Genomic DNA, 27,751 nt, shown 5'->3' with positions numbered 1-27,751 from the left:
GAAGAGACTGAAAAAGACCGAGGCCAATGTGTTGGGGTTCTAATGTGCCTTGCTAAAGAGATCTCCAAAATAGATCCCATGCAATGTTAATTTTACAACATAGTAATAGTTGTTACATTCAGAATGTTTTCCATTGTCAAATAAATTTGGAAATGATGGATTAAACTGACAGGTTTCTTCTCTGCAAGACTCTTAGAGCCTTGAAGATGTAAAGGGTAATGCATGTTTGAAATTCTAAAGAGAAGCTAGTATGGTATGCAATATATCCCTTGCACAAAACCCCCTTCTTCCCATAGGATATCTTATGAGAGTATTGTTCCAGAGTACTCACTTTGGGAAATGTTGCTTTGGGCCTGGGGAGCCACTGAAGTGTTTTAAGCATGGGAGAAATATGAACAGGTGTGGGTATAAGGAATATCATTTGTGACAGAGATCCTGGAGAGAGGTGGGCCCAAATCAGTCATGATCAGTTTATAGAAGTGTTCATCGAGGTCCTCTAGCATCATAGTCCATGACTCTCCAGGGCTCCATTTGACTAGAATAGGATTATGAGGAAACCTTCATTGGAACCCCTCTGAGAATCAGTCCAAGTAGCCAACATTGTTTGGTTTGGCTGAGATCTTTAAAAAAAAAAAAAAAAAGAGAGAGAGATGGCTATATAGATAAATGTGCCTCACAGATAAAATGTATTTATTTACATTCTGTATACGTATTATCCAAACATTGGGCTCACCCCAGTATTTAATGTGGCCTTCTCCAGCATCCCTCCTGGCTTGTTCTGCCCAAGCACCTCCCTTCTTCTGCCCAAGTGCCCATGGCCTAAGAGTTTTGTGTTGGTTAAGCAGTAGGTATCGCTGCCCTTGCTCCTGGCAGAAACCACACTTAACCTCACCGCTGGTGCAGAGTAAATAAGGTTCAGGTATTTCTGAGTCACTTACACAGAAACTCAGAGTGCCTTGAGGGTTATTTGTACCAGGGCAGTCCAGTTCGCGTCAATGTCTTTTTGCTGCTTCCGAAAATATTGTATTCATATTTGAGGCTTAAGAAAACATAGGCTTGCTCACATATAGTCCTAGCCAGGAGCTCCCATAAGCCAGTGACAGTTTAATGAAAACAGCAAATGGAAAACATACCCTGACATCCTGAGGCTGAAATTTACTACAGTAAAAATTGACTTTATTTTCCAAACTTCCTTCTGAAGAAACATTTCTTTTAAAACTTTCTGACGTGTGAGAAAAAAGGGGACAAATATGTTACATTACTAACAAATGTAGAATATGATTTCAGAAGAATTTGACAAATAAGCCCACTTTGTTTTCATTAATATCCTGAAAGCTAGTCCCCTTTCCAAGCAATGTGAAGTCTTTCAGGCCATTGGTATTAGATAACTTGAAAAGTGATATGTTGACTCTTCAAATGCATCCTTTTTAATACAGATCATGCCTTAAACTTCAGTGATTCTATGGGAAATAAGAATTTTATGCAATCAGGCAAAACATGAGAAAATAGATTTTCATAATAGTCTTGAGGATTCCTGACCCTGCATGCCTTGTCAATCCTTTTGGTTAAGGAAGGGAGAATTTTTCGGTGGGCAATGTGAGCTTGAATTTACACTAAATAAGCAAAGCAAATCACAAACACTTTTCAGTGAGGGTAGTTACAGCAACATTACCTTTTCCCTAGGCCATCTTTAGGATCATCTAAGGCCGGGTACAGTGGCTTACACCTGTGATGCCAACACTTCAGGAAGCCAAGGCAGGAGGATTGCTTGGACTTCAGAGTTCAAGGCCAACCTGGGAAACTTAGTGAGACCCTGTCTCTACAAAAAACAAAAAATTTAGCCAGGCACAGTGATGTCCACCTGTAGTCCCAGCTACTCTTCAAGCTGAGGTGGGAGGATCACTTGAGCCCAGAAAGTTGAGGCTGCAGTGAGCCTTGACTGTACCACTGCACTCCAGCATGGGCCACAGAGTGAGACCCTGTCTCTAAAAATTAATAATAATAATTTAAATTAGATAGTTTTGTGTACTCTATGTACTTTGGACCAAATTACAGCATTGTTTGGTCAAATCTATAGCCAAAAAATAAAAATAAAAAAACAAAATCAGCTGGGCACAGTGGCTCATGCCTGTAGTCCCAGCACTTTGGGAGACCAAGGTGGGTGCATCACTTGAGATCAGGAGTTCGAGAGTTCAAGACCAGCCTGGCCAATATGGCTAAACCTCGCCTCTACTAATAATGCAAAAGTTAGCTGGGCATGGTGGCGTGTGCCTATAATCCCAGTTATGTGGGAGGCTGAGGTATAAGAATCACATGAATTGGGAGGTAGAGGTTACAGTGAGCCAAGATCATGCCACTGCACTCCAGCCTAGGCAACAGAGTAAAACCGTATCTCAAAAATGAAAACAAATTAATTTCTCTGAAAATCAAGTATAATTCAGACTTTGGGCATGATCCAGTAAGTCAGGTAATTTATAAACTATATATAAAATTTTTTTTTATATTTCAGAAAGCCATGTCCTATATTGATTATCTGTTTTCCTTAAAAACAAAAAACAAAAAACAAAAAACAAACAAAAAAAAACTGTATTGCTTCAGACATTTGAAAAGAGTAGATTTTTCATTTGACTAGACTCATGCACAGATTTGGGTCACTTGGCTATTATAGCCAGCCAGAGAGATTTGCATCTAGATGCATTGCAGCATTTTAATATAATTGGCCTTACTTTTTGTTCTTAATACTGAAGCTAATTATGCCTTAGAGCAAGTACACTGGCTCTCATACTTAAATCTAACTAGACTTAGTAATATGATTAGCTTTAAGGATAGATTCAGAGCAGTTAACCAGTGGTACAAAAATGTGCATATCAGTCAAAACAGATGAGTTGTGGGTTTTTTTTTTTTAAGCATGTCCACAAAGTATTAGTATATACTTTGTTGATAGAAATATTTCAGTGTAATTTGCTTTCCATGTGATGTTGCTTTGCACATATATTTCAGTTGTTTTCTAAATGTGGTTTCAGCTTCTATGGCTAACATTAAAGTTTTTTAGAACAAAACAACAATCAAAAACAACATAAAAGAATTGTCGTAGGTATATAAACAGCTAAATATTATGTTGACTAGAAGAAGTCTGAGAGTCATCTGTGAAAATTTAAAATATTTTATTTTGTAATGTAGACCAACATATCTGAAAATATACTATATCTTTCTAATGTAAGAACTAATTCATAACAATAACCAGGATCTATTTATTATTTTTCCTTTTAGCGGAAGTACAAAGTGAAATTGAAAGAATCTTTGAGTTGGCAAGATCTTTGCAACTGGTCGTTCTTGATGCAGACACCATCAATCACCCAGCACAACTTATAAAGACTTCCTTAGCACCAATTATTGTTCATGTAAAAGTCTCATCTCCAAAGGTAATTAGCTCCTTTCTGTCTTAAAGGTTAGAAGCGCGTCTTTTAAAAATGTGCTTTGCTCTGTGATTTTTTGTTAGTGGACAAGGAGAACATCTTGCTGATTATTAATAAGCACGTTTAAAATCTTTCCACAGTGTACAGATTCTATGAATTTTCAGATAGTGGAGAATATAATAGTTCATTTCTTCTAAAAGCTACTATTGTAGATCCCAAACCAGACAGTTATGCAAGTGTTTAATAAAAACAAAACATGAAGACAGATGTGGAAAAGTAGACTCTGGCTTATCATAGACTATGAATTCTATATTGGTAAATTTCTTGGATACTGTTGATTCCTGTGTCACCCATACTCTGTACCTAGTTGAGAGAGTACATCTATATTTATCAAAAAAGGTATCTATATTGATCATATATAAAATAGAATATCACTGTTTAAACATCTCCTATGGAAGTATTATAGACCCTGATTTATGCTTAGGTTGAGTTCTTGAAAGAATGTAGTTATTCCATGGTAAGCACAATGGGAAATTTGCTTTGTATCTTTATGGCACTGTGGGAGATAAAAATAAAAGTGAAATAGCCCCAAATTAGTTTCCTTTGATTTGGATGTTCTTTCATTTTTAAAACAGGATATTGTTCTTAAAAAGTTAATGTGAAATGGATGCCCTTGGGAAATACCATCTTAATAATCAGTTTCTTCTCTGTGCCTCCTAGTGTATTTTGGTGCCTAAATACAAATTCAACTGCCAACCAGCATGGCAGTCTCCTCTCATGGGCGGAGAATGTCTAAAGAAGCTGTACTCTCCTCCAAATTTTCTGAGATCCTATCCTTCCATCTACCTGTGCAGACACTGCTTTGGTGCAGTGGACTTGGGAATCCTGAGCAAACTAGGACCTTTTGAGAATCAGTAGAGTGAATTGAAATTACTGCTGGGGATTCCAGCACTTCACTGCAGTGCAGGAGAGTTCAGCCCTTCCCACTGCCCGTGACACTGTCGTGTCCTTAAGTGCAAGAACAGGAGTTCCCAGACCCTATGTCCTGCGGTATTATAGAGCTCATAGATTAACACTGTTTGCAGGGGAAGGGCCATGGGAGATGGCAGTATATGGCCAAATGCAGTTAACAGCGGTAGCCAAAAGACATAGATATATCACTGGTTTACATGTAGCAATATACTAATACAAATGTTTTGCTTGGATCCCTAATCACAGAATAGTCTGATTATTTTAAAATTAAACTGAAATGTCCCATTAATAATTGGAGACAAAAATAACCAAAGATGTAAATGACTCTGACATTTATCTGACATGGAGATAGTGAGCTAAAACATTATTCAACTGAATAATATTAAAGTATTACTTAACATAAATGACCTGGTACAGTCCACTTCCTCCATTTTTGCAGGGCTCTCTTTGAAATCTCTGGGGAAAATCTAGGGTGGGAACTCAGGCTCCTACTGAGACTTCACTCAGAGTTGGAATAGGATGAACATATCAAATCCATGGAACTGAGAGCCAATGTAAGCAGATGACATCATTACAGGTTTAAATATATGATTTCTCACACTACATTTCCTCTCTTATAATGCTCGGGGCCAAGCAGACCATTAAAAAGATCCTGGCTTATTTGATTTTCTTTTAACTCATCTACAATACCTGAGGTTCATGTCTTCTTCTATCAGGTTTTACAGCGGTTGATTAAATCTAGAGGAAAGTCACAAAGTAAACACTTGAATGTTCAACTGGTGGCAGCTGATAAACTTGCACAATGTCCCCCAGTAAGTATGATCATTTTTTGTCTTCATCATTCTTGACTTGTTAGAAGAGGGTGTTTTTTTGTTTTTGTTTTTGTTTTTGTTTTTTTCATGTTGTCGTTTTCATTCTAAAATGATGGTGATGATGGTACGTTGTCATCTAAAAGATTTCTTGGAACAAACTGCTGCTGTTATGTTGCTTGTATTCAAGCATCCAGATGTGGATGGTGTTTGCCTTGTAATAAGAAATGATCTTAGTGTCCGGGGTCTGCTCTCCTCACTGCTACCTTGTTTGCTTTGCAAACATGCAGCAAACCATTTAGCATTCAGCCTCCAGTCATGTGGATATGCTTAAGAAGAGAACAAAAGAAAACATACCTATTTTACCTTCCTTTAACTTTTCTGCAAGAAAATTCCAGCAGGCATAAAAGATTATAACACTGAAGGTCAAGAATTGATTGCAACTAGAGAGGCCCTGTGGTTATAGTAGATGAAAGAGTCAGGGCTGAGTGAGATGAAAAACAAAATTATAGCAACTCTTCTTCTGGTGCCATTGCCAGAAAACAGCTGCTAGGTTGGAAGGTGAGCAATGGTGGGCTGGGGTGGGAGAGGGAACTGCTATCACATGGCACTGGGTCCCCAGTGGCCAGTCTCTCCACTTTTTCCACTGACTTACTATTTCTGTGTCTATGTAAAGGAAATAACTGTCCTTCTTACTCAATGGATTCATTAGATTGTTTTATATAGTTGTGTAAGATTGTTTAAGCTCTATGGAAGCATGAAATCTGATTCAAATGTTTAGAGAGGCAACACAGCATAACCTGTAAAAGCACAGACTCTGGAGCCAGATATTTGGGTTTTGAATCCACACTGACTCGTTATGTAATCTTGGGCAAGTACCTATCTCATGGGATTGGTGTAAGGATTGAGTGAATGAATACGTGGTAAAGCTGTTAGAACAGTGCCAGGCACATAAGAAGCACCATCTAAGTTTTCTTATTATAATTACTGGATACATTTTGCGTGATGTCATGTCCGGTCCAGTAGACTCTGTAAGAACCTGTGCCTCTCTGGCTCACTGTTGTATGTCAGTTCCCTATCATAGTAGACCCATAATATATATTTGTGGAATGAGTGAATGAATGAAAGGATGGTCAGACAATAAGAGTAATAATACATCCTTTCATTCGATGCTTACAATGGGCCAGACAGTGTGCTAGATGCTTTACACAGACTATCTCTAATCTTCACAGTTGCCTAGTGAGATCGGCCATATTATCCCCATTTTATAGTTTAGGCAACTGAAAACAGAGATTAAATGATTTCCCTAAGGTGACATAGCAAATTAGGATTCAATCTATTCTAGATCTATCTGGCTCCAAAGACAATTTCCTACTCCGTAACCCATCCACCCATACACAAATGTACCTGGTTACCTACCCCGAAGATAATTTGATAGCTTGGAGCATGGCATGCTCTGTTAAGAAGTTTAACTTCACGCTGCCTGCTAATGAAGCCCAATTATACAGTGGAATGTATGATTAAAGCACTGAACAATACAGAAGAATGTATTGCCCAGCCCTGACCTTTTAATGTTTCACAGTTGAAGGAAGATAATCTTTATTGTCTAGCTATCAAAAGCCAGGAACTACGTTATTATTTCCAATTTTTGGAACAATCTTATAAGGATAATTGTATCAGTTTGGTCTTCTGGGAAGCAGACACCTAAATGGAATTAGAAATGCCAGAGATTTATTGGAGAAATTTTATTTTTACGAAAATAAGTTTATTAACATTTATTCTAATAATTACTAGAGAAAATTCTTGTATCCTATTAAATTTGAGGGATTTTAGCTGCTGAGAGGGTTGATCATTGAGTAGTTGTACATGTAATATGGTTTGTTACATCTGACATAGCTGGAACCAAGAAAAGATATATGCATCTGTAAAAGCAAGTAATAACAATGAACTACCTTAGGACTTGTACCCAGGTCAGAGATTTCAAACAGCTCCATTACTGGAAAGACAGACTTGCCTTACCATTATCTCAGTAGGATAAACACTTTCTCTTTTTATGTAGTTGGTAAGATAACTTGGAATTTTAAACAGGCAGTCTGGATGGATAAGGTTACCTTGTACTTAACATTTTCTAAACACTGTTTACTTTATTAAACATACTCAATTGATACTGTCCAGACGGTAGTAATGCTGAGAAGGAATCATATCCTCTATTTTGGCATGTGGGAAGAAATCTTTGGATTATAAAAACCAGTAGTAACCTTAAAAAGTGCCTGCATTTGCCCCTGTTTTACTTCAAGACCGTAATTATAATTGTCATCCAAAGACTGGTGATCACTGTGTCGTTTTAATTCCTTTAGGAGAATTTGCAACTTACTTAATTGGCCACCGTATCTCCAGTCTGAAAAGTCAGCAAATTACATTGGCAGAGTATCACATTACTAAGAAATGAAAGGCAACAGTTTTTGGGAAGGGAAGTCTGTAAGAGCACTGAAAAAAGTTAACTCTGTAGCCAGAAGAATTAATCCTAGCTCCAGGGACTATTGAAGCAAAAAGAGACTTTAAAGAGCACCCAGTATAGCATTTCCTAGACTATATTATTTATAATATGGGTCCCATGTGATATCAGTAAGTGTTATGGGAAAATAATCCTGATACCAAAAATGTTTGAGAAAACACTTATGTGAACAAAGGTAGTCTGGTCTTCACTACGGAACCCTGAATATGCCAATGTGTGTTTTATATCTCCAATAGGACAAATAGTATGCAGAGCTTCCCCTAAAATTGTGACTACAGATCTACTTTTCCATTGAGTATCCTATGGGTCCAGTGGAACATGTCTAGGGAAAGATTGACTTAGTCCAATCTCCTCATTTTACAAATGATGGAACTGAGACCAAGAGAACTGGCTTTTCAAAGGTTATATGCCTGGGTGAAAGTCAGCTTAAGATCTCTTTCTCCTAGTCTAGCAAGACTAGATGATGAATGGCAACATGTCAGTTATATATTCTCCTGGAAAGAAAAATATGGATTTTGGCCGGGTGCAGTGGCTCATGCCTGTAATCCCAGCACTTTGGGAGGACGAGGCGGGTGAATCACAAGGTCAGGAGTTTGAGACAAGCTTGACCAACACAGTGAAACCCCCGCTCTACTAAAAATACAGAAATTTCTGGGCATGGTGGCACGCACCTGTAATCCTAGCTACTCAGGAGGCTGAGGCAGAATTGCTTGAACCTGGGAGGCGGAGGTTGCAGTGAGCTGAGACGATGCCACTGCACTCCAGCCTGGGCGACGGAGCAAGACTCCGTCTCAAACAAAAAAGACAAGAAAAGTATTGGGTAAGGCTTTTTCTAGGAGATAGATCAGAGAGATCAGTAAACTTTTTAAGTAAAGGGCCAGATAGTAATATCTTAGGCTTTGTGGGCTACACAGACCGCTTTGCAAAACTCCTCATCTCTGTTCTTGAGCAGGAAAGCAAACATAGACAGTGTGTAAAGAAATGGGTGTAGCTGTGTTCCAATCAAACTTCATAGAGGCATGAGAGGCCTGATTTAGCCAGCAAACTGAAGTTACCCCCTTGTTCTAGGACCAAGCTGTGGTTATCTATTACTATGCAATAAAATAACCACCAAAACTTAGTGACTTCAAACAATGGCCACTCGTGGTATTCAGCTGGCAGCTGACCTGGTACCTTAGCAGGAATGACTGAAGGCTGGGCTCCGCCAGCTCTTTTTGGATACAGGCTTCTTACATGGCAGCTCCAGGCTCCAAGAGCAAAGATTCCAATCTCTTATGGCCTGGGCATAGATACCAGACCACATCATTTCCACAGCATTCTGTTTATCAAAATAGTCACAAAGAGCAGGGTGCAGTGGTGAGTGCCTGTAGTCCCAGCTACTCAGGAGGTTGAAGCAGGAGGATCACCTGAGCCCGCGAGTTCAACGCTGCACTGAGCTGTGATTGTGCCACTGCCCTTCAACCTGGGAGACATACTGAGACCCTGTCTCTGAAAGGAAATTTTAAAAAATTAGCTGGGCATAGTCCTAGCTACTTGGTAGGCTGAGGTGGGAGAATTGCTTGAACCCAGGGATTTGGAGCTGCAGTGAGCCAGGATTATGCCACTGCACTCCACCCGACAGAATGAGACTTGTCTCTTAAAAAAAAAAAAAAAAGTCACAGAGGCTGCCTAAATTCAAGGAGAGGGAATATAAGTCTTCATCTGCATGAGGAAATGTCAAGGAATTTGTGACCATTTAAAATCTGTCATGGACAATAAGATGAGTGGGGAAAATGGGCTCCTGGATAGTTGTACTTTGGAAGAGGGGGGACTTTCCTCTCATTGCCCATTCAGAATTCGCAGAAGAAAAGATGGGATGCAGACAAAAGGGGGCCTATGGGAACAGGACTGGCAAACCCATCTCATTTTTTTTTTAATATGACCAGGCTGATTTTATATTGCCATTACACATCTATACACTATATTTTTTTTATTTCTTTTTGCTTCTACCAAGTATTGGTATTCTTTTTCTCTTCAGATAAGTTGAGAATAGTATATTTTTTAAGAAGGCCAAGTATAAACGTCCCCAGTACTATGGTAATAAGAAGAAAAGCTGAGAGAGACAATTGAACATATAAATGAAATGTAATCCTTTAATCCTACTTAGTTACAATCTGGCTTGTGTTTCCCAAGAGCTGACCCTGTGGCAGTTTGAGCTGTGTAATGTTTTTGTGTGTGTAAAATGACATTGATCGATCTTTCTGGGAGAAGGGAACTCATCTCCTCAGTAGAGTCTTGCAAACCTCTAACGTTACAGTAACCATGGTAGCTCTCTTCTGTCACCCTTTATTTTCCACTGCTGAATGGACTCAGATTTATCCTATGAAACACAAGAATTCTGGAGCGAATGATAGTGCCCAGTTATCCTTGATCAGATTGCTCTCACAGTAGTAATTTTCCACTGCCCTCTTCCAGTCATTTTATTTGAATTATTTAGAATCGTGTGGATTTACCTGTCTATTTGAAGTGCTCTCCTCATTGGTGCATTCATTATTCACAGCCCCTGGATGTCCACAGTTTAAGTCCTAACACTGCTTTTGAAAAGGAAGGTAATCAATTTCAGATGTCTGCTTCATGAAACAAGACCACATGGGATCCAGTTTCTCTCAGCCCAAAGGGGACTACACCTTTTCCAGGGATTTCAGCCACTGGACTTGGGTATATCAAGTTAGGGGTAGTTCATTCCCACCACTGCTATGATCTAACACATCCAATTAATCTGACTTTAACAAAAGCATGGGATGCCTTTTCTGTAGGCACTAATGTTGGTAGATGGTGTAATGTTTGAAGAATACAAGTGGACAGGATGGAGGGGTGTGGGGAGAAAAACATGTTTGGGTTCACAACAAGTGTCACAAATTATCAAGAGAGAGGAAGTCAAAAGAATCAAAGTTATGTATTTTTTTGCCCTCATTTTACCCTCACTAATTACTGGTAAGAATTATGATGATCTTTCCTGTTTAGCTCATTAAAGTGGAAACTGCCTGGGACTAACTGCTAGAGCCCAGTACTATTGGCACCCCGGCTGGAGTGCAGTGGTGCGATCTGAGCTCACTGCAGCCTCCGCCTTCTGGGTTCAAGTGATTCTCCTGCCTCAGCCTCCCAAGTAGCTGGGACTACAGGCATGTGCCACCACGCCCAGCTAATTTTTGTATTTTTTAAAAGAAGAGATGGTCTCGAACTCTTGACCTCAGGTGACCTGCCCACCTTGTTCTCCCAAAGTGCTGGGATTACAGGTGTGAGCCGCTGCACCCATCATAGATCTTTTAAAAGCCCTTCAACTCGGAGTCTAATTTCCCATCATTAGTTGAGCAGTGAGTTAAGTACTCAGAATCTCAAAAGCTTTAATAATGTAAAGAATGGAGTTTTGATATGAAAGAAACATTGGTTGATTATTTTTATAATTAGCATTACATGTTGTACCATTCAGCCGCTTTATTTTACTGAAGAGTACTTGCCAGTCCTTTTTTTTTGTGCGTGGTTTGTTTTGTTGAGACAGGGTCTCGCTCTGTTGTTCAGGCCGGAGTGCGGTGGTGCAATCGTGACCTCCCCAGCTCAAGCAATTCTTTCACCTCAGCCTCCCCAGTAAGAGTCCATAGGAATGCACCACTAAGCCCCGCTGATTTTTTGATTTTTTGTAGAGACAGGGTTTTGCCCTGTTGCCTGGGCTAGTCTTGAACCCCTGGGCGCAACTGATCCTCATGCCTTGGCCTCCCAAAGTGCTGCCTTTTTTTTTTTTTTTTTTTTTTTGGTGTCAGTTTCAGGGTTATTTTCCAATAACAAGGAAATAAAAGTATGCTCACCCATATTATTTCTTTTTACCACTTAGAAATAAGAAAAATGCCCAACATGCAGTTTTATCTATGTACAACAAATAAATGTAAAGCAATGCATATAATTATAATTATTATTATATGCATGGGAGAGTTTTGGTACATTTAGTCCCCTGTCTAGCTAATATTCAGTAATGAACCAACTTTAAAAAGTGAAGTTCAGGCACCGTGGCTTATGCCTGTAATCCCAGCACTTTGGGAAGCTGAGGCAGGTGGATCACTTGAGCCCAGGAGTTCGATATTAGCCTGGGCAACATGGGGAAAACCCATCCCTACCAAAAACTACAAAAAATTAGCTGGGTGTGGTGGTGCATACCTGTAGTCCCAGTTACTCAGGAGGCTGAGGTGCAAGAATCACCCGAGCTCCAGAGATAGAGGCTGCAGTGATCGGAGATTACGCCACTGCACTCCAGCCTGGGTGTGGGAGTGAGACCCTATCTCCAAAAAAAAAAGTTAAAATTAAACTTCAAAATTAGTTTCTACATTTTATATACTTTTTATTAAAAATATTCAATAGCTGCTTCCTAGATTTAAAAAATCAGACAATATACGTTAGTTTTAATGAGATTCTCCCCAACGTGCTAGAAAATATGTATTTTATAGTCATTAAGGAAGACTTACCCAGTGTCTTTATATATCTTCCCTCCAAAAAGAATTGAAAAGAAATAAATGAAATATGCTTCATTTCCTCCAGGTAGGACTTGAAGAGCACTGCATCTTCTGTAAAAAGTAGGGCGACCCACCATTTGCTCAGGATTTCCAAGGTTTAGCAGGGATAGTCTCATCCCAGAAACCCTGAGATCCCCAGCAACCACAATAATTGGTCACCCTAATTCAGATGGCTTCCCTAGTAAAGAGTGTTACATCTTACTGTGTTAATGGAGAACCAAACGGTTGGTTAAATACTGTTTTTTTAAGACCTTGCAAGTATTCATTTCCATTTTATTCACTTTCAGTCTTTCTTCCCCTTTCTTTCTTCTCTGCCATTTTAGCTCTCATAAATGAGAGCTAAATGAGCTCTCCACTAAATGAGCTAGAGGCATGTTTTTCACTCTGGGTTATTTACAGTGCTTTTATTTTATTTTTTAATTTTCTTGAAAGAGCTTATCCAGAAAGGGAGCCTAATGTGCCTGATGTTTTGATGGTTGATTTGATTCTCCTATTCACTACTTATTTACTTTGGCAGCCACACCATTCTGCCTACCTCAGCTGAAGAGAACATCCCATCATAGAAGGGCAGAGGTGTTCCCTGTGGCCGTGCTTTGAAAACAGCTCAGCGATGCCCTTCTCTTGGGCTGCACCAAGGGCATGGTATCACTGAGTTGGTAACTATTCGCTGCCTGGGACTTCTGCTGATTTGGAGCTCTCTGCATCCATAGCCCATGCTGCAGGCCACGTATGGCATAGTAAGGAGTTGACTGCACTTGAACCTTTAAATTTATGAAAAATTGGCAAAGCTGGTTTGCATAATTCATTGGGTTGCTTCTCTTTGCATTTCTTGTATGATTTTTAAAAATTGTTTTCCCCTGATACTGAGTTTCTATCACTCTGGTCTACTCAGCTGTGTTATTTCCTAAACAGCTAAAGAGAAAAATTGTCACAGATACACAGGCTGTGAAATTCTTCCTAGTTGAAAATAAGCCACATATGTCAGTATTCATTCAGAAGCAGAAATTTGCTTTTCTCTGTGTTTTTTGAAAGCCTAAAAGCAGTTTCAAGTCATCTTCCAACCTATATCTGTCTTTTAGCAGTGCAAAAGCAGTTTCCTAGAAATGACGGAGGCTTAAGCACACAGCCATGTGCTGATACATACAAATTCTATCCATTCATTGGCAAAGAGAAGTGCTTTATTAAACTTAGGGTAATTAAATGTGCCACTATGTCTACAACAGTGACAATGTAACAAGTAGAACGGCCAAGTAGATATAAACCTTATTCAAATAACATTCTGCCATAGGTGCTGCTTACCCTCCTTGGGCTTTGCAATCCTGGCTGTGAATGTCAGGACCCATCCAGCCCAGGTATCCTTGGAAGGTTTTTCAGTTTGGCACTTTAAGAAACAGCAAGAAAATGACTTGTTGAGACTAATCAAACCCATATTATATGAGACCTATGTAATTAAATTTTATGTTTCACATAAATAAAATGATATAAACAACCAACTCCAGATCACATAAAGTGTAGAACTTGCAGCACACGTTAGCCTGGAATGACCGAGAGACTGGTCCTTTGTTCTGGTGCTGCCTCGTTTCCTCTTTCTTCCTCCTGTGCCATCTGAGTCTGTGGATGTTCTTTGGGGTATAGCTGTCCTTGTCTCACTCAAGTCAGCACCTTGCTGCTTCTATTTATGTCAAAGTATCATGGACAGTTCTGATATTCTATATTTGTTACTGCTGAACGTTTACACAAGTGGGGGAGGGGCTTTTGATTGCAAGAGACAAGGAATTCCCTTGGGTTACTTTAGTGGAAAACGAGATTTATTGTAAGCCTGTATGTTGACAGAAACTCTAGGCAGTAGCTGCTTTCCCTGGCCCTCATGGCTATATGGTCTCTTTCTTCCATGGTGCCTCTGCTTCTCTTTTTTTGTTTTATTCTCGTCCCTCTACAGATAACATTCTTTGGCTTACTCACAACTTCCCCTTTCTTGTAAGTTCAGTTTTCACACATCTCTCCAAGCCTCCTTCTAAATCCAGAACTTTATGCTGCAGCTCCAAACGTTAACTGGCTCAGTCTCTTTATTTTTCTGAATTAAAGTCCCAGCGTGACATAGATTATTATGGATTTTAATACTTACCTCTCCTTCCACACTTTATGCTTTTTGAGCATAAGATGTTGCCTGTTTTCCTTGCCACTGTATACCCACAGTGCCTAGAAGAAAATAGGGACTGAGTAAATATTTTATGAATGAATAAAATATGCAAAAAAAAATCTGAAATTTACTAATAACTGTTCTTGGTTGGGGGTAATTTTCCACCTGAGTTGAACTGGCTGAGTCTTCTCAAACATGAGTCCATTTGGACTGAAGTCATCTTATTCTTTTCCTAGTCCTGTTCCAAGAACCCCAAATGGCTTTCCAATTTAAGGCCAAAATTTTCCATAAAAACTGATGTGATGAAGCATTTAAATAGTAAATGTTGGGAGAGAGATTGTTTCCATGGTGACTTCTGCTTCAGGAGTCCTTGTTCTAAGCACAGAAGAGAATGACTGAGCTGAGACCCCATGAACTTCACATCATCCAGTTGCCATTAACCTAAATTCAGCCAGCTTTATCAGTGCCGATGGCAGTGACCCTGTCTTTGATTCATTCCTGGGAGGTTCTTATTTTGGTAAAATGAGTTCATAAAAGCAGATGAAGGTGGTGGGAAAGGCATTTCAATCCTTCTATTGAAAGTTGAGATGTGAGCCGGGCATGGTGACTCATGTCTGTAATCCCAGCACTTTGGGAGGCCGAGGCAGGAGGATCGCTGGAGCCCAGGAGTTTGAGGCCAGCCTGGGCAACATGGTGAGATCTTATCTCTACAAAAAGTTAAAAAAATTAGGCAGGTGCAGTGGTGCATGTCTGTGGTCCCAGCTACTCAGGAAGCTGAGGTGGGAGGATCGCTAGAGCCCAGGTGTTCCAGGCCGCGGTGAGTTGTGTTTGCTCCAGTGCACTCCACCCTGGGCCACAGAGCAACACTGTGTCTGAAAGAAAAGAAAAGAAAAAAGAAAAGAGAAGAGAAGAGAACAGAAAAGAAAGTTGAGATGTGCTAACACTTACCTGTGGAATGACTTTTCTCTTCGTGTGGTGCCAAAGTTTTCTGATTTCCCTCTGAAGAGTGTATGTCTGGGGTATATCCTGTCTGTGTTCCCAGCCAAACTGTAATGACAGGGGGGCCACCTTGCTCCTCCGGGGCAGAACAACTTCCTGAGTCCAGACCAGATGTTGAACAATGGCCTTACTGTCCGAAACATGGACAGCAGATACTTCTTTTGTGACCCCCTGCTTTCCCCAATTAAACACCCCTTGTTCTTTTTTAACCATTTCACAAAATGCTCTTGTGGTAGCAAACCACTGCCATGTGGTTTTCTGTTATTAATCCTAAACTTTCTTTCCTTGGTGTTTTATCTTAAGACATATAATGTTATTTTCACAAGCATTCTGAAAATTATCTAAGTAAATGTTATTCCCTTCAACATAGTTACCTTAGGAGAAGAAATATTTATTCCAATGATGTGGTCATTGCCCAAAACATGTCTAGAACTCCCTTCTCAGTGCCACAAACTTGCTTCTCTCATATTCTGAAGCGTGCAGAGTGCAGCTCTATAGGAATATATGGCTAAAGATGTGAATACACACGGGTTTTCATTATATTTTACCTATAACACATTTACACTTACTTTATCTTTTTCTTTCTAAATAATGAAAGATCCAGCCAGGCGCTGTGGCTCATGCCTGTAATCCCAGCACTTTGGGAGGCTGAGGCGGGTGGATCATGAGGTCAGGAGTTCAAGACCAGCCTGGTCAAGATAGTGAAACCCTGTCTCCACTAAAAAAATACAAAAAAATTAGCCGGGTGCAGTGGCAGGCACCTGTAATCCTAGCTACTCAGGAGGCTGAGGCAGGAGAATTGCCTGAACCCAGTGGGCAGAGGTTGCAGTGAGCCAAGATCATGCCACCGCACTTCAGCCTGGGCAACAGAATGAGACTCCGTCTCACAAAAGAAAGAAAGAAAGAAAGAAAGATCCAAATATTGAATGAACACTCTCACTTTTATATTAATGTCCACATTTGTTCATGGAATACTGTGTAACTCTTCACTTGACCCTAACTTTAGAAACAGCCCATATAGCACCTCAAATGTGATATTAGCGAATAGCTATTAAAAATGCTATTATCTGTGTTAAGTGGAATTTTAGGTTTCATTGCCTAAAAACCTAAAATGGAAGTAAAGTGGATTTTCTTGTCATCTACAGGAAATGTTTGATGTTATATTGGATGAAAATCAGCTTGAGGATGCATGTGAACATCTAGGGGAGTACCTGGAGGCATACTGGCGTGCCACCCACACGACGAGTAGCACACCCATGACCCCACTGCTGGGAAGGAATTTGGGCTCCACAGCACTCTCACCATATCCCACAGCAATTTCTGGGTTACAGGTATTGTCACTTTTTCGCTCATGCTTTTTACAACCTTACATGTAAGATTCTATGGGAACTTGATTAGGATGGAGACTGGAGTCATCCTTAATCTGAAGAGGGAACACTATGTGCACATTATATTTAAAAATCTTAAATATTATCTAATTATGATCTATCCTAGGGAAAACTACCCAGAGACTGACAATTTCCTGAGAACTTTGCTCTCTGTGAATTTATAATGGATTTTACTTAAGTAAATTAACTCCTCCTGTGTCTAAACTCTGCTGGGAAACTTAATGCCTACTCAATGTACCTGCCCATTACTTTTTTTAGAGACATAGTCTCACTCTGTTGTCCAGGCTGGAATGCAGTGATATGATCATAGCTCACTGCAGCCTCAAGTTCCTGGACTCATGGGCTTATGCAGTCCTGCTGCCTCAGCCTCCCAAATAGCTGGGACTACAGGCACATACCACGCATGTGGATAGTTAAAAAAAAAAAATCTGTAGAGACAGTGTCTCACTTTGTTGCCCAAGATGGTCTCAAACTCCTGGCTTCAAGCAGTCTTCCCGCCTTGACCTTCTAAAATGTTGAAATTACCATCATGAGCCACCACTCCTGGCCCCTTCATTACTTCTTAATGCCACTTCTCAAGGATTACACAATAGCTAAGTAAGATATATAGATGCAGATAGGCCTTTCGACTGCCCTTAACTAATCCTGCCCCACCCAGGTTGCTAGGCCTGCTCTCCACCTTGCACAAGACAGTGTGGATATAAGTAGAGCTGCTCTGTTCAGAAACAGTAACTGATCCCTGAGTTTTCTTGGGGCTGTGCAGGGGCCCACCTTTGTAAGTGGCTGTGGCACGTGTCTTTTAGGGAAGCTGGGGATGAACACAGGATCAAGAGGTTCCCTCTTCTGCTGTTCTGGTGCTGTACTCAGAGGTAGAGATAGGGAGCCAGAGACCTTATGGTACAAAATGAGCCTGCCTTTCTACATCAATTATTATTTACCATTCATCAAGTAGCTACTGGAATGTGGCCAAACCTGCAGCAAACTGAGGAACATGTAGTCAATTGAGCCCTCTTGTATGATGATGAGTTTTGTTTTAGTGGATTATAATGATAGTCATAATTGTCGATCATACAGAGTTAACTCTGAGATAAATGGCACTCTCTGAAATGCTATTATGGCTGTATTACTCTGTTACAAAATTGCATCTTTGTAAGCAGAAAAACTGCCATGCAAATGAATAGCTTTTGAAACTAGAAATGAACATGAAAAATGTACTATGGTAATGTACAGCACATGTGCATACATTGGGACTATTTCATGCCTTGTTTCACTTCCTGTGGGCTGATCTGAGTGTACATTACTGCTGACTAGTTTGGATTGGCTCTGAATTGCACATTACGGAATGAGAAATAGATGCATGAAGCAATACACTTCTGTAATGTAGGTGGAAATGCAGTGTTGCACTTTCGTATTGAATACAACAATCTTGACTCATCACTGCTAAGACATCCACCTAGAGTGGCCCTCCCTGTTTCACTAATGAGTTAATGTATTGCCCTTTATTCTGTGCCCTATTTCTTCTCCCAGTAACAATTGACACTTCATTGTGAGGCACCTGACTGAGGTTAAAGGCACAGTCTGTGACCTGTCAAATGAATTTCCTTCTGCCTGAATCTGAGTGTACTTTAGATGAGATGTGTCAGCCCATGGTTTCACCAGGATCCTGTGCCTTAACTGATGTGACCTAACACAAGTAGATAAATGTTTTCTTATAGTGAAGAAAAATGTTAAATAATATTTTCTGAGCCTTCAAATAAGTATCTTAAAATACTAATTTCAATTAATGGTATTAGAGGAATTTAGTTTATATTGGAAGATTATTTTGCAGGACATTTTAGTTGAGGAAGCAAGATTTATAAATATCAATTAGCTGGCTTCATAATTATTGTATATACCCTTGGAAAGATTATTACATTAATGTAGGATGCAGAAACACTTTATTTTATGAACAGCACAAATAATAATTTTATTAAAATGTTTTAAAAGGTATAAGGAATATTCAGTTAGATCAAGGTGAGGTGTGTTACTTTAGAAAGAGAATTATTATATCAATTCAGGAGAGAAATAATAAATGCTATTCTGAACTTTATTTCCCAATAGTAAAATAATTTTCATTTTTGCAATAGAAATGGACTTTTGCAATAGAAATGCAATAGAATAAGTCCATTTAGACCTTCCTAAATATATTAAGTTCCATTTAACAGTTAGCTTTCAATTCTACATTTGTAATAGGAAGCACAGTCATTCAGCACTGTGGAATTAAACTCATAAACTATCAACACTCTGGCATCTTTTCATGTTGTGTCCCAAATAAATAAGACCAGATATTCTGAGCAGACCATTGGTGCATCAGAATGCCTTATTAAGTCAGATATTTAGCATCTTATTGTACAGATCCTATGATTTTACATACATTTACATGTTTAGATGGATGAAGCTGACATTATTTAATCAATGAACTATCTGATATTTTTAGAGTCAGCGAATGAGGCACAGCAACCACTCCACAGAGAACTCTCCAATTGAAAGACGAAGTCTAATGACCTCTGATGAAAATTATCACAATGAAAGGGCTCGGAAGAGTAGGAACCGCTTGTCTTCCAGTTCTCAGCATAGCCGAGATCATTACCCTCTTGTGGAAGAAGATTACCCTGACTCATACCAGGACACTTACAAACCCCATAGGAACCGAGGATCACCTGGGGGATATAGCCATGACTCCCGACATAGGCTTTGAGTCTGAGGAAACAAAAAATATTCATCTGTTGACAATTTGCCATAGCAGTGCTAGGATAAACCAATCATCTTAACTTGGCTAACATAGCACAGTATTTACTGTGCCAATGGGCTGCTGTCATTTTATGCTAAGTAAGGGGCAAAAAAAATTACATTATGCCCTTGAGTCTAGATGGATATTAGATGCCCGATCATATAGATATTTTTAAGTGCAACATTTACATGATAACAGTACATTTTGTTTTCTTCATAGATTTAGACACATCAATTTGTAATTTAGGGTACTTACAAGGCACATATAAAATAATTTCCCATGCTGGAAATTCCAAATGACCAGTTCCAGTTGGAACCAATTTATAAACCAATTCCTGTTGGAATTTGGGTGAATTGACTAGAAAGTCTACTTGAGCATGTTGTAATCAATTGAAAAATCTGGGAAAAAATAAAAAAACTAATAAGAAAATAGAAATACCAATAGAAGCCAAATCCAGCTTTGGTATTTATTTGCTGGAAGCTAAATTTACACTTAAAGTTGGAGTGTATAAACATTTTAATATATGTTAATGTTGCCAGAATGACTTTTCAAACTTACCAAATGTATTGATAGTGCCAAAAAAAATCTCAGAAATCTTAATGCAGAAATTATATAGTCTCCTCAGATTTTAATATTTTTATTTCTTTCCTGGCACAGCTGTTGTATTCAAAGTGTTTTGCTTTTTGTTTAGTCAGTACTGTTAGCTCATTTGAGGTTGACAAAAACCAATACAAACAAGCAAAAAACCTCAAAATGTTTTCAGCAGTAAGAGAGAATAGTAAAGAGAAGCCCAAGCATAGCTGGTTATGTGAAATATAAAATGGGGTGTTGTTCTCCCTTTAATCAATCTGAGCACAACTACATACATCCAGGAATCTAAAGTCAGATAGTAAGGATGTGGTACCAATCCTCCTGAGTGTAATGCTAAGCACTTCCAGACGGGAATTCATCTATTTCTCTTAATACAAACGCAGGGTCAGTATTTTCCGCCAACAAGATTGAGTATCTTTCCATTGCTTCTTTCAGTCTCTGTCTTTGGATATCTGAATGTTCTGGCCCTTCAGCAAATTCTTTAAATCATGCTAAGGATTTTTGTTTTATGTGGACACACTCAACTTTGATATTCAGGAGGTGTTTTTACAAAATGACTAATTGAAAAAAGTTGAAACAAATGATTTTGAAAGCTTGCACCAAAAAATAAACTCATAGATTCAGAAATATTTGTTGACTAAAATTATAGCATTTTAATGCAGAAAATTATAAAGAATTTGGAGATTGAGCTGCCTTATTTCTAATGAACACTCCTCTTCATCTTATTAAGTCTTCACCGTTTTTCCAGTGGCTATAATTATGGAATTGGTGGCCTATAGTTTTATATTATCAAGGAAGCCTTAGATTCACTATGATCCAAGAAATTATTGAAATTGACCCTTTTTACATAAATATCTTTTAAAAAATTGCTCTTGTTTCTAAATGTCCACAGTGCATGCATTTTCTAAAACTCCAATAAGTCCAGCCATCAAAGTCCTTTTCTGCTAGTACATGTCATGAAGCCTATTTTTGAAAATGATGATAATTAATTTTATAGTATCTTCTTTTCTCCCCAAGCCTTTCAATATTTAGGTACTCAAAGCATGCACCAGTTCAGTAATCTTCTTGACCATGGAAAGAAGTTCCATATTACTGATGAATTATATATATATCTTGAACCCCATTACAACCTCACCACATCCCCCCTGCCTTTATGTTCACTATATGTACCCCATTACAAACCTGTTTAGCTGATAATGAGGACACCTATAAATCTGTAAGTCATTTCAAATATTTGATACAATTAAAAAATATGGGCTTAGTAAATTTTAAAAGTTAACATGTGATACTGGCTTGTGAGATTCTTCTGTCATCTAGTGAAGCTTATAAAACTTTCAGTTAAGACATTTTAAAAGAGTTATATCCATTAGGCACTTTAATAAACATATAACCTGCCATTACTGAATACTTTGTTAGAACACAGAAGAGCATCTTCCAGCACACAAAAATATATTTATTACATGTACAGCACATACTTGCATGAGAAAGAAAACATTAGCCAAAACATTTTTCTATATGCTTTACTGGTTTCTTGTTTGTGCGCATTAAAGTATTTAATTGCAAAGAGTGCACCAAGGTGTATAAATTTAGACTAGACAGCTGTTCAGCTTTTTCTGTAGTAGCATTAGCAATTTGGTCATTTAACTACTTTAAGATATTTACATTTTATGGCAGGTAGCTGTAACAGCATTTACATATATTTCCTAGTCATCAAGATTACCATCTTCTTTCAACTTTTTAAAAGTCACTTGTTTTTAAAGGCCTCTCAAAGCCTTGTTTTTAGTCTTCCATGTCATGCCGATAAGGAGAGGCTCATTCAATATCTGTGCACAAAACCAATCTATCATTTACCGTCAGACGTCCATACCTGTTTTGCTTTGCATTCTTACTCAAAAGCTGACAATCTTGGAAAGGGTATAATGTATATTTTATTGATGGATATATTTAAATGTTTACTTTAATTTGGCATATTCTTTCCCCTTCCTTCTGTAATAAGTTTATCTTCCTCAGATAAGGGGATATACATCTTATTTTTTTTAAAGACTTAAGAGTTTATTGTGTAAATGATACTTAAAATCTAGATATATACTAAATGAAAAGTTTTATTTTTGCCAAGCACACCAAGCACCTTTGAAAAATACATATTCCATAAATACTTTGTTTTTAATTAATTTCATTTAAAGATAGCAAATGATTATAGGCAGGAGAAACAAGTCTTTTACTGTTTGGAGGCTGTTTTAACTTACAGTACAAGCCACATACTAGAATTCTGTAATTTCAGTCACAGACATATAATAATATGGACTCATGTGAGAATGTGGAAATGTAGTTCTGGAAAAAAAAGGAATGCAATTTGTCAATCCTGATGTTAATTCTCAAGGGTATAATGTGACTCTAATATTATAACCAACAACATTATCTTGTTTAACATTTAAAGCAACACTTAGAAATGTTTATAAGTGATGATTCTCTCTTATCTTTATACAGTTCTATTGGAGAGAAGGTTGAAATTGTTCACAATTTAGACTGATGGTCTTTCCTACTAAGAGTCTTAATTTTGTGACTATATAAGTCATTGCAGTTAGTCTTTAATGAAACGAATTTTATTAATGTGAAACAAATTCTGAGACAATTATTTGTTCCCTTTAAATAATCTGCTATTTAATTGTTGTTGTTGTTGCAAAATGTATTTTTGGAATGTTAACCTCTTTTCATACCTGCATACTTGAACTTGTCTTTTGTGTGGGGGCCTTAAAATTCATAATAGGAAGTGGAGGCAGTGAAAGGAAGTAAGAAAAGGAAATTATTCTAAAAGATGGTTTGCAAATTTAAACTCTTTAAATGAACATATCACAAAATGTTGTTAAGACCCAGGATGTCCATTAAGAATGTTTCTTGGCAACCTTAATTTGCATGTTAGTACATATTTTCTTAGTTACACAGTTTTATTTTGGTATTTGCTTAAAAAATGTAATACCATTATAGAAATTACCCTATGTACTGATATATTTACTACCTCTTCTCTAGAGAAGACAATCTGTCTTTAAAGGGAAAAACACTGGTCAATAAGTAGTGATCAAAATTATCACTATTCTGGCTAACCTTGCTGCAAAACTAAATGCATAGAGTGTTAAAATATGCCTTCCCTTTAGATTTTAAACTGTTTCCAAAATGCTCTTTGACACCCTTTCATTTCTTTCACGTTAGTGAAGTTTTCTTTGAATTGATCCACAGTTTATCATGAGGCAAGGTTAATTTAACATGTAAGTCATCATAGGGAACAAAACAAACTGCAAGGGAATTGCCTTTGTGTGCAACTTGTTATAATATCTAGTTCTAAGTCTAAAAGAGAGTAGAAGTCCAGAGACTTTATGTTTAAGAGCAGCTGGTTTGCAGATCCACATTTTGTTGGTCCTTGACTTCTGCAGAGACCCAGAGCATGACTTAGCTATTTACTGGGTAAGGATATGCATTATCTTGGACTCCCATGTAATTGGAATAAACTTCATATCAATGTTTCAAATAAATGCTGTGTACCCCTTATTCCTTTTATATTTCTGCCTTTGTCTTTTATGACAATGTTGCATGTTGTGTTTTTTTTAAATTATATAAAACTCATCCTTGAATGACTATATGAATGAAAACTTTATAGGAAATTATGTAATAAAATCTGTTTTATTAGTTTCTCATACCTTTAAATACTGTCAATATTTAAAATAACTCTTACTAAGTTTACTTCCTCAAGCTGTGTCTATGGGGCAAAACAGTCCTCTTCTTTAAAATGGTAATCATGATCAAACCAGTCAAGTCAATCCAGTTAGCTGTTAGACAGACAGTAAGGATAACCTTCTTTTTGACTCAAGCAGTCAAGTTAGTCAAAATAGTAAAATTGGCTTATATGGGCACCCAGAACTACAGCATTCAAAAATTACTTTTAAAGATTTCTTCTTTTATTAAAATGGACTTTCTTAAAATACATCCTCTGATAGCAACTATCTCTTTTTACTTATAGATGATTAATTCTAAATGCTTCATGTAATTGAGGGACATTATGAGAAGACTAGAAAGTTTCTCATCAGATAATCCTAAGGGCTGTAACTTCTACTTGCCATAAACAAAGTATAATTAAGAGTGAGTAGCAATTGGTTTGGGGGAGTCTTAGTTATGTATGAAACTTTCTTTTGTTTCTCATGATGTATGTAAAATGTTTGCAGAAGGATGGTAGAAGTTGTTACTAATGAATTTAGAGTGGTTTGGGAGAATACACTGATGCTTCCTCATTTGAAAATTATAAGGAGTTAAAAGGGGACCTAAGAACCAGTAGTGGCTGGCCTCTAGCTTTTCAATACTTTGTAAGTGTTCTTGGTTATGTTTTGAACACTTAAATTTCTCAACAAATGGCTATGTCTATATTTATGTAGGGGCCACTCTTGCCCTACTTGCATGCCACTTTCACACACTTTTAACTGAAATCGGTGTGAATTCTGTATGCATAAGGGATGTATTAAAGATGCGGGATCATTAACGCTATATTGTTGCATACTATTTTTCATATGCCTTACAATATTTTCTGGGACGTTATTAAAATGAAAGCATTTTATTGCCAAAATAAATCTATGTTGTTATTTATAATCTGCATTAGCAGTAGAAAAATAATGTAGCAAAAACATATTGTACAGTACAAAATTATAAAATATATATTTTGCCAATAATATAAAAATAGATTGAGGAGAAAGAAGCACATTTGTTATAGCACAAACTTATAACAAAATCCACTGTTAAATTTGGCAGTCATATTTTTTAAAAGTATGTCGATTTAGTTCTATCAGATTTACTTCATCTACCATCTTTTTAACTTGCTGCTTGATACTGTTCCAGCAATTTATTTCATAGCCTTGCAATCTGTGGATGTAATTTCTTTTGTTTTATTCCCTTCCATAAAGTTTATTAAATTTTATTTTGTGATAACACTCATACTATATTTTCTCTTCTTATTTCTTCTCTTTCAATAACAACAGCAGAAAGTCACAGCAAGTGAGCTCATAGGGCTCCTCTGAATTTTGGACATGTTTGAAATTTTCGTATTTTTCACAGCCTCAAGTCAGAAAGATCAATAAAGATGTCCCAACCACAAAGAATTATATTACTTAGGGATTCTTTAGTTTGTTTTGTACTGAATACTACTTTGAAACATAATTTAAAGCCATTAGCTGTGTTTTTGTAGGGATGGTGGGAGGGAATAAAAAATAAATGTATTAACATAAAACATACTAAAACAGAAATATGGCAAAATGATGTAAAAAGATTTTTCCTACTATTCTGAGGGCTGTTGAAATCCCAGGCTATTGCTATATCTCCATTGACAAAGTGGGATAAAAAAATGCCTTTGTCAAATAATTTTTTTTCTTTCTTTAAATTTTAATTATTTTAATAATGTGTCCCCTTTTATTTTTCCTATCTAGGTATGTGTAGCATTCTACAAGGCATGCTGGGTAAAATATACTATGCAAATGTGTACAGTGCTGCATGTTTTGTTCTCCCTCTGCTTTAGTGGCTTCAAAGAAAAAAATGTGGTGTTATTTTTGTGAATAAAAACATTTAACAAAGAAAATGCAGAGTGCATGCATAGAGTATCCTCATTTCTATGGATTTGTTTTATGGAATTCAAATGTGTACAAAACAACTGCATTACTTTTTTTCTTTTATATAATAAATGAAAAAACACTGAAACCAGCGTTATACCTCTCCTTTATATTATTCTAGAAATATATTGAAGAAATACTGGAAATCAGTAGGTACCCTTTTATGAAAAAAAGAAGTCTAAACATTTATCCTAAAAATGGATTCAATCAAATGACTATTTTCTGAATACTCTGCCAGGTGCTATGAGTGATCACAAAATAAGCACTGTATCAGGAAAGAGTTTATAAGTTAAATACACACACGTGTGAAATAAAATATATTAGAATACATGTGCAAAATAGGATTGAGTATAGAAAAATATACTAGATGAAGTATCGTTCACAAGTCATTCACTCCAAAATGATTAACATTGCAGTTATCAGACATTTCCAAAGCTATCTTGTACCTATAAGAATTCCATAGTATGTATTCGGAGCAATTGTCTATGTTTAAAGACTTGATTGGAATTTGACTTTTCTGTCATTGCACTGTATAGGAGATTCAAAAGAAATATGGACTGTGTTGATTATTATCACTGCATTAGGATTATACAGTGATTTATTAGAGTCAAGTTATTTCACAATTATCACATTTAATTCATCTGATCACCCAGGAAAGTAGGCAGGGGATGGATTATGAGACACAAATACAAATGAAGAAACCAAAGCTTATTGAAACTTCTCTCTCAAAGAATTTTTCTTTCTTTCTTTCTTTTTTTTTTTTTTTTTTGAGACGGAGTTTCACTCATGTTGCCCAGGCTGGAGTGCACTGGTGCGATCTCGGCTTACTGCAACCTCCGCCTCCTGGATTCAAGTGATTCTCCTGCCTCAGCCTCCCGAGTAGCTGGGATTACAGGCATGCGCCACCACACCTGGCTAATTTTGTATTTTTAGCAGAGACGGGGTTTCTCCATGTTGGTCAGGCTGGTCTCGAACTCACGACTTCAGGTGATCCGCCCGCCTCGGCCTCCCAAAGTGCTGGGATTACAGGCGTGAGCCACCATGCCTGGCCTAAATTCTTAATTATGTTGCATTAGTCATTTCCCTCAACTGGATATTTCAGCTTATTTTTCTCCATCACTGTGAGCCTACATAATGGATCCATCTTCACTGGTATCTTTTGCCTTCACCTCCACTGCACCCGGCTATGAGTATGTATTTTTAAAGAAAAATTTTAAATGTTAAAGAAAAATTCTTGGCTGGGCACAGTGGGTCATGCCTGTAATCCCAGCACTTTGGGAGGCCGAGGTGGGTGGATCACCTGAGGTCGTGAGTTCGAGACCAGCCTGACCAACATGGAGAAACCCCGTCTCTGCTAAAAATACAAAATTAGCTGGGTGTGGTGGTGCATGCCTGTAATCTCAGCCACTCAGGAGAATGAGGCAGGAGAATCGCTTGAACCCGGGAGGCGGGGGTTGCAGTAAGCCGAGATCGTACCAATGCACTCCAGCCTGGGCAACAAAAGCGAAACTCTGTCTCAAAAAAAAAAAAAAAAGTACTCATATGTTACTGTTAAGCTAGGTAATCATCTGAAGCATACAAAACAATGCCTGGAATATAATAAATGTTGACTGAATGAACAGTACCTCAGTTATTGGAGAGGTATTATATAAGGCTATCTCAACTATCAAAGTATTTCAGCCAACAATTTGAAACTCATCCACCAGCCGTATGCCTGAAGCTACTTCTCTTGTCATCAGCACATTTCCAATAATAAAGTGGACTAAGGAGAGAAACATCTCATTTGTACTTTCATACAACATGAAGATTAGCACAGTGGTTTGAGTATGGATCTAACCTTTGTCTGGGTTCAAAGTCTTGATCCAGCAATAACTAGCCGTGAACTTGCAGCAATCACTTAACGTCCCCATGCCTGGGTATTTCTGTAGAGTGATTTTCTTTTGATTATGGATCACATTTTCCTGTTTC

The 27,751-nt window shown here is 37.8% G+C and overlaps 1 protein-coding gene across 7 annotated transcripts in view; it reads left to right on the top strand.

Annotated features, from left to right (window-relative positions):
• CACNB4 (calcium voltage-gated channel auxiliary subunit beta 4) overlaps window positions 1-25,871 on the top strand; it is a 266,924-nt gene extending 241,053 nt beyond the window's left edge. For all 7 annotated transcript variants that reach the window (XM_003907474.5, XM_003907475.4, XM_003907476.5 and 4 more), the window contains 4 exons: window positions 3,271-3,422; window positions 5,105-5,200; window positions 16,538-16,723; window positions 19,257-25,871. In XM_003907474.5, coding sequence (XP_003907523.1) covers window positions 3,271-3,422; window positions 5,105-5,200; window positions 16,538-16,723; window positions 19,257-19,517 — 695 coding nt within the window. In that variant the 3' untranslated portion in view covers window positions 19,518-25,871. The remainder of the gene's footprint in view (window positions 1-3,270; window positions 3,423-5,104; window positions 5,201-16,537; window positions 16,724-19,256) is intronic.
• Window positions 25,872-27,751: the final 1,880 nt, after the last annotated feature.

This window comes from Papio anubis, chromosome 10, assembly GCF_008728515.1.
Source record: "Papio anubis isolate 15944 chromosome 10, Panubis1.0, whole genome shotgun sequence".
NCBI lineage: Eukaryota > Metazoa > Chordata > Mammalia > Primates > Cercopithecidae > Papio > Papio anubis.
This window is presented reverse-complemented; position numbering and strand designations above follow the sequence as displayed.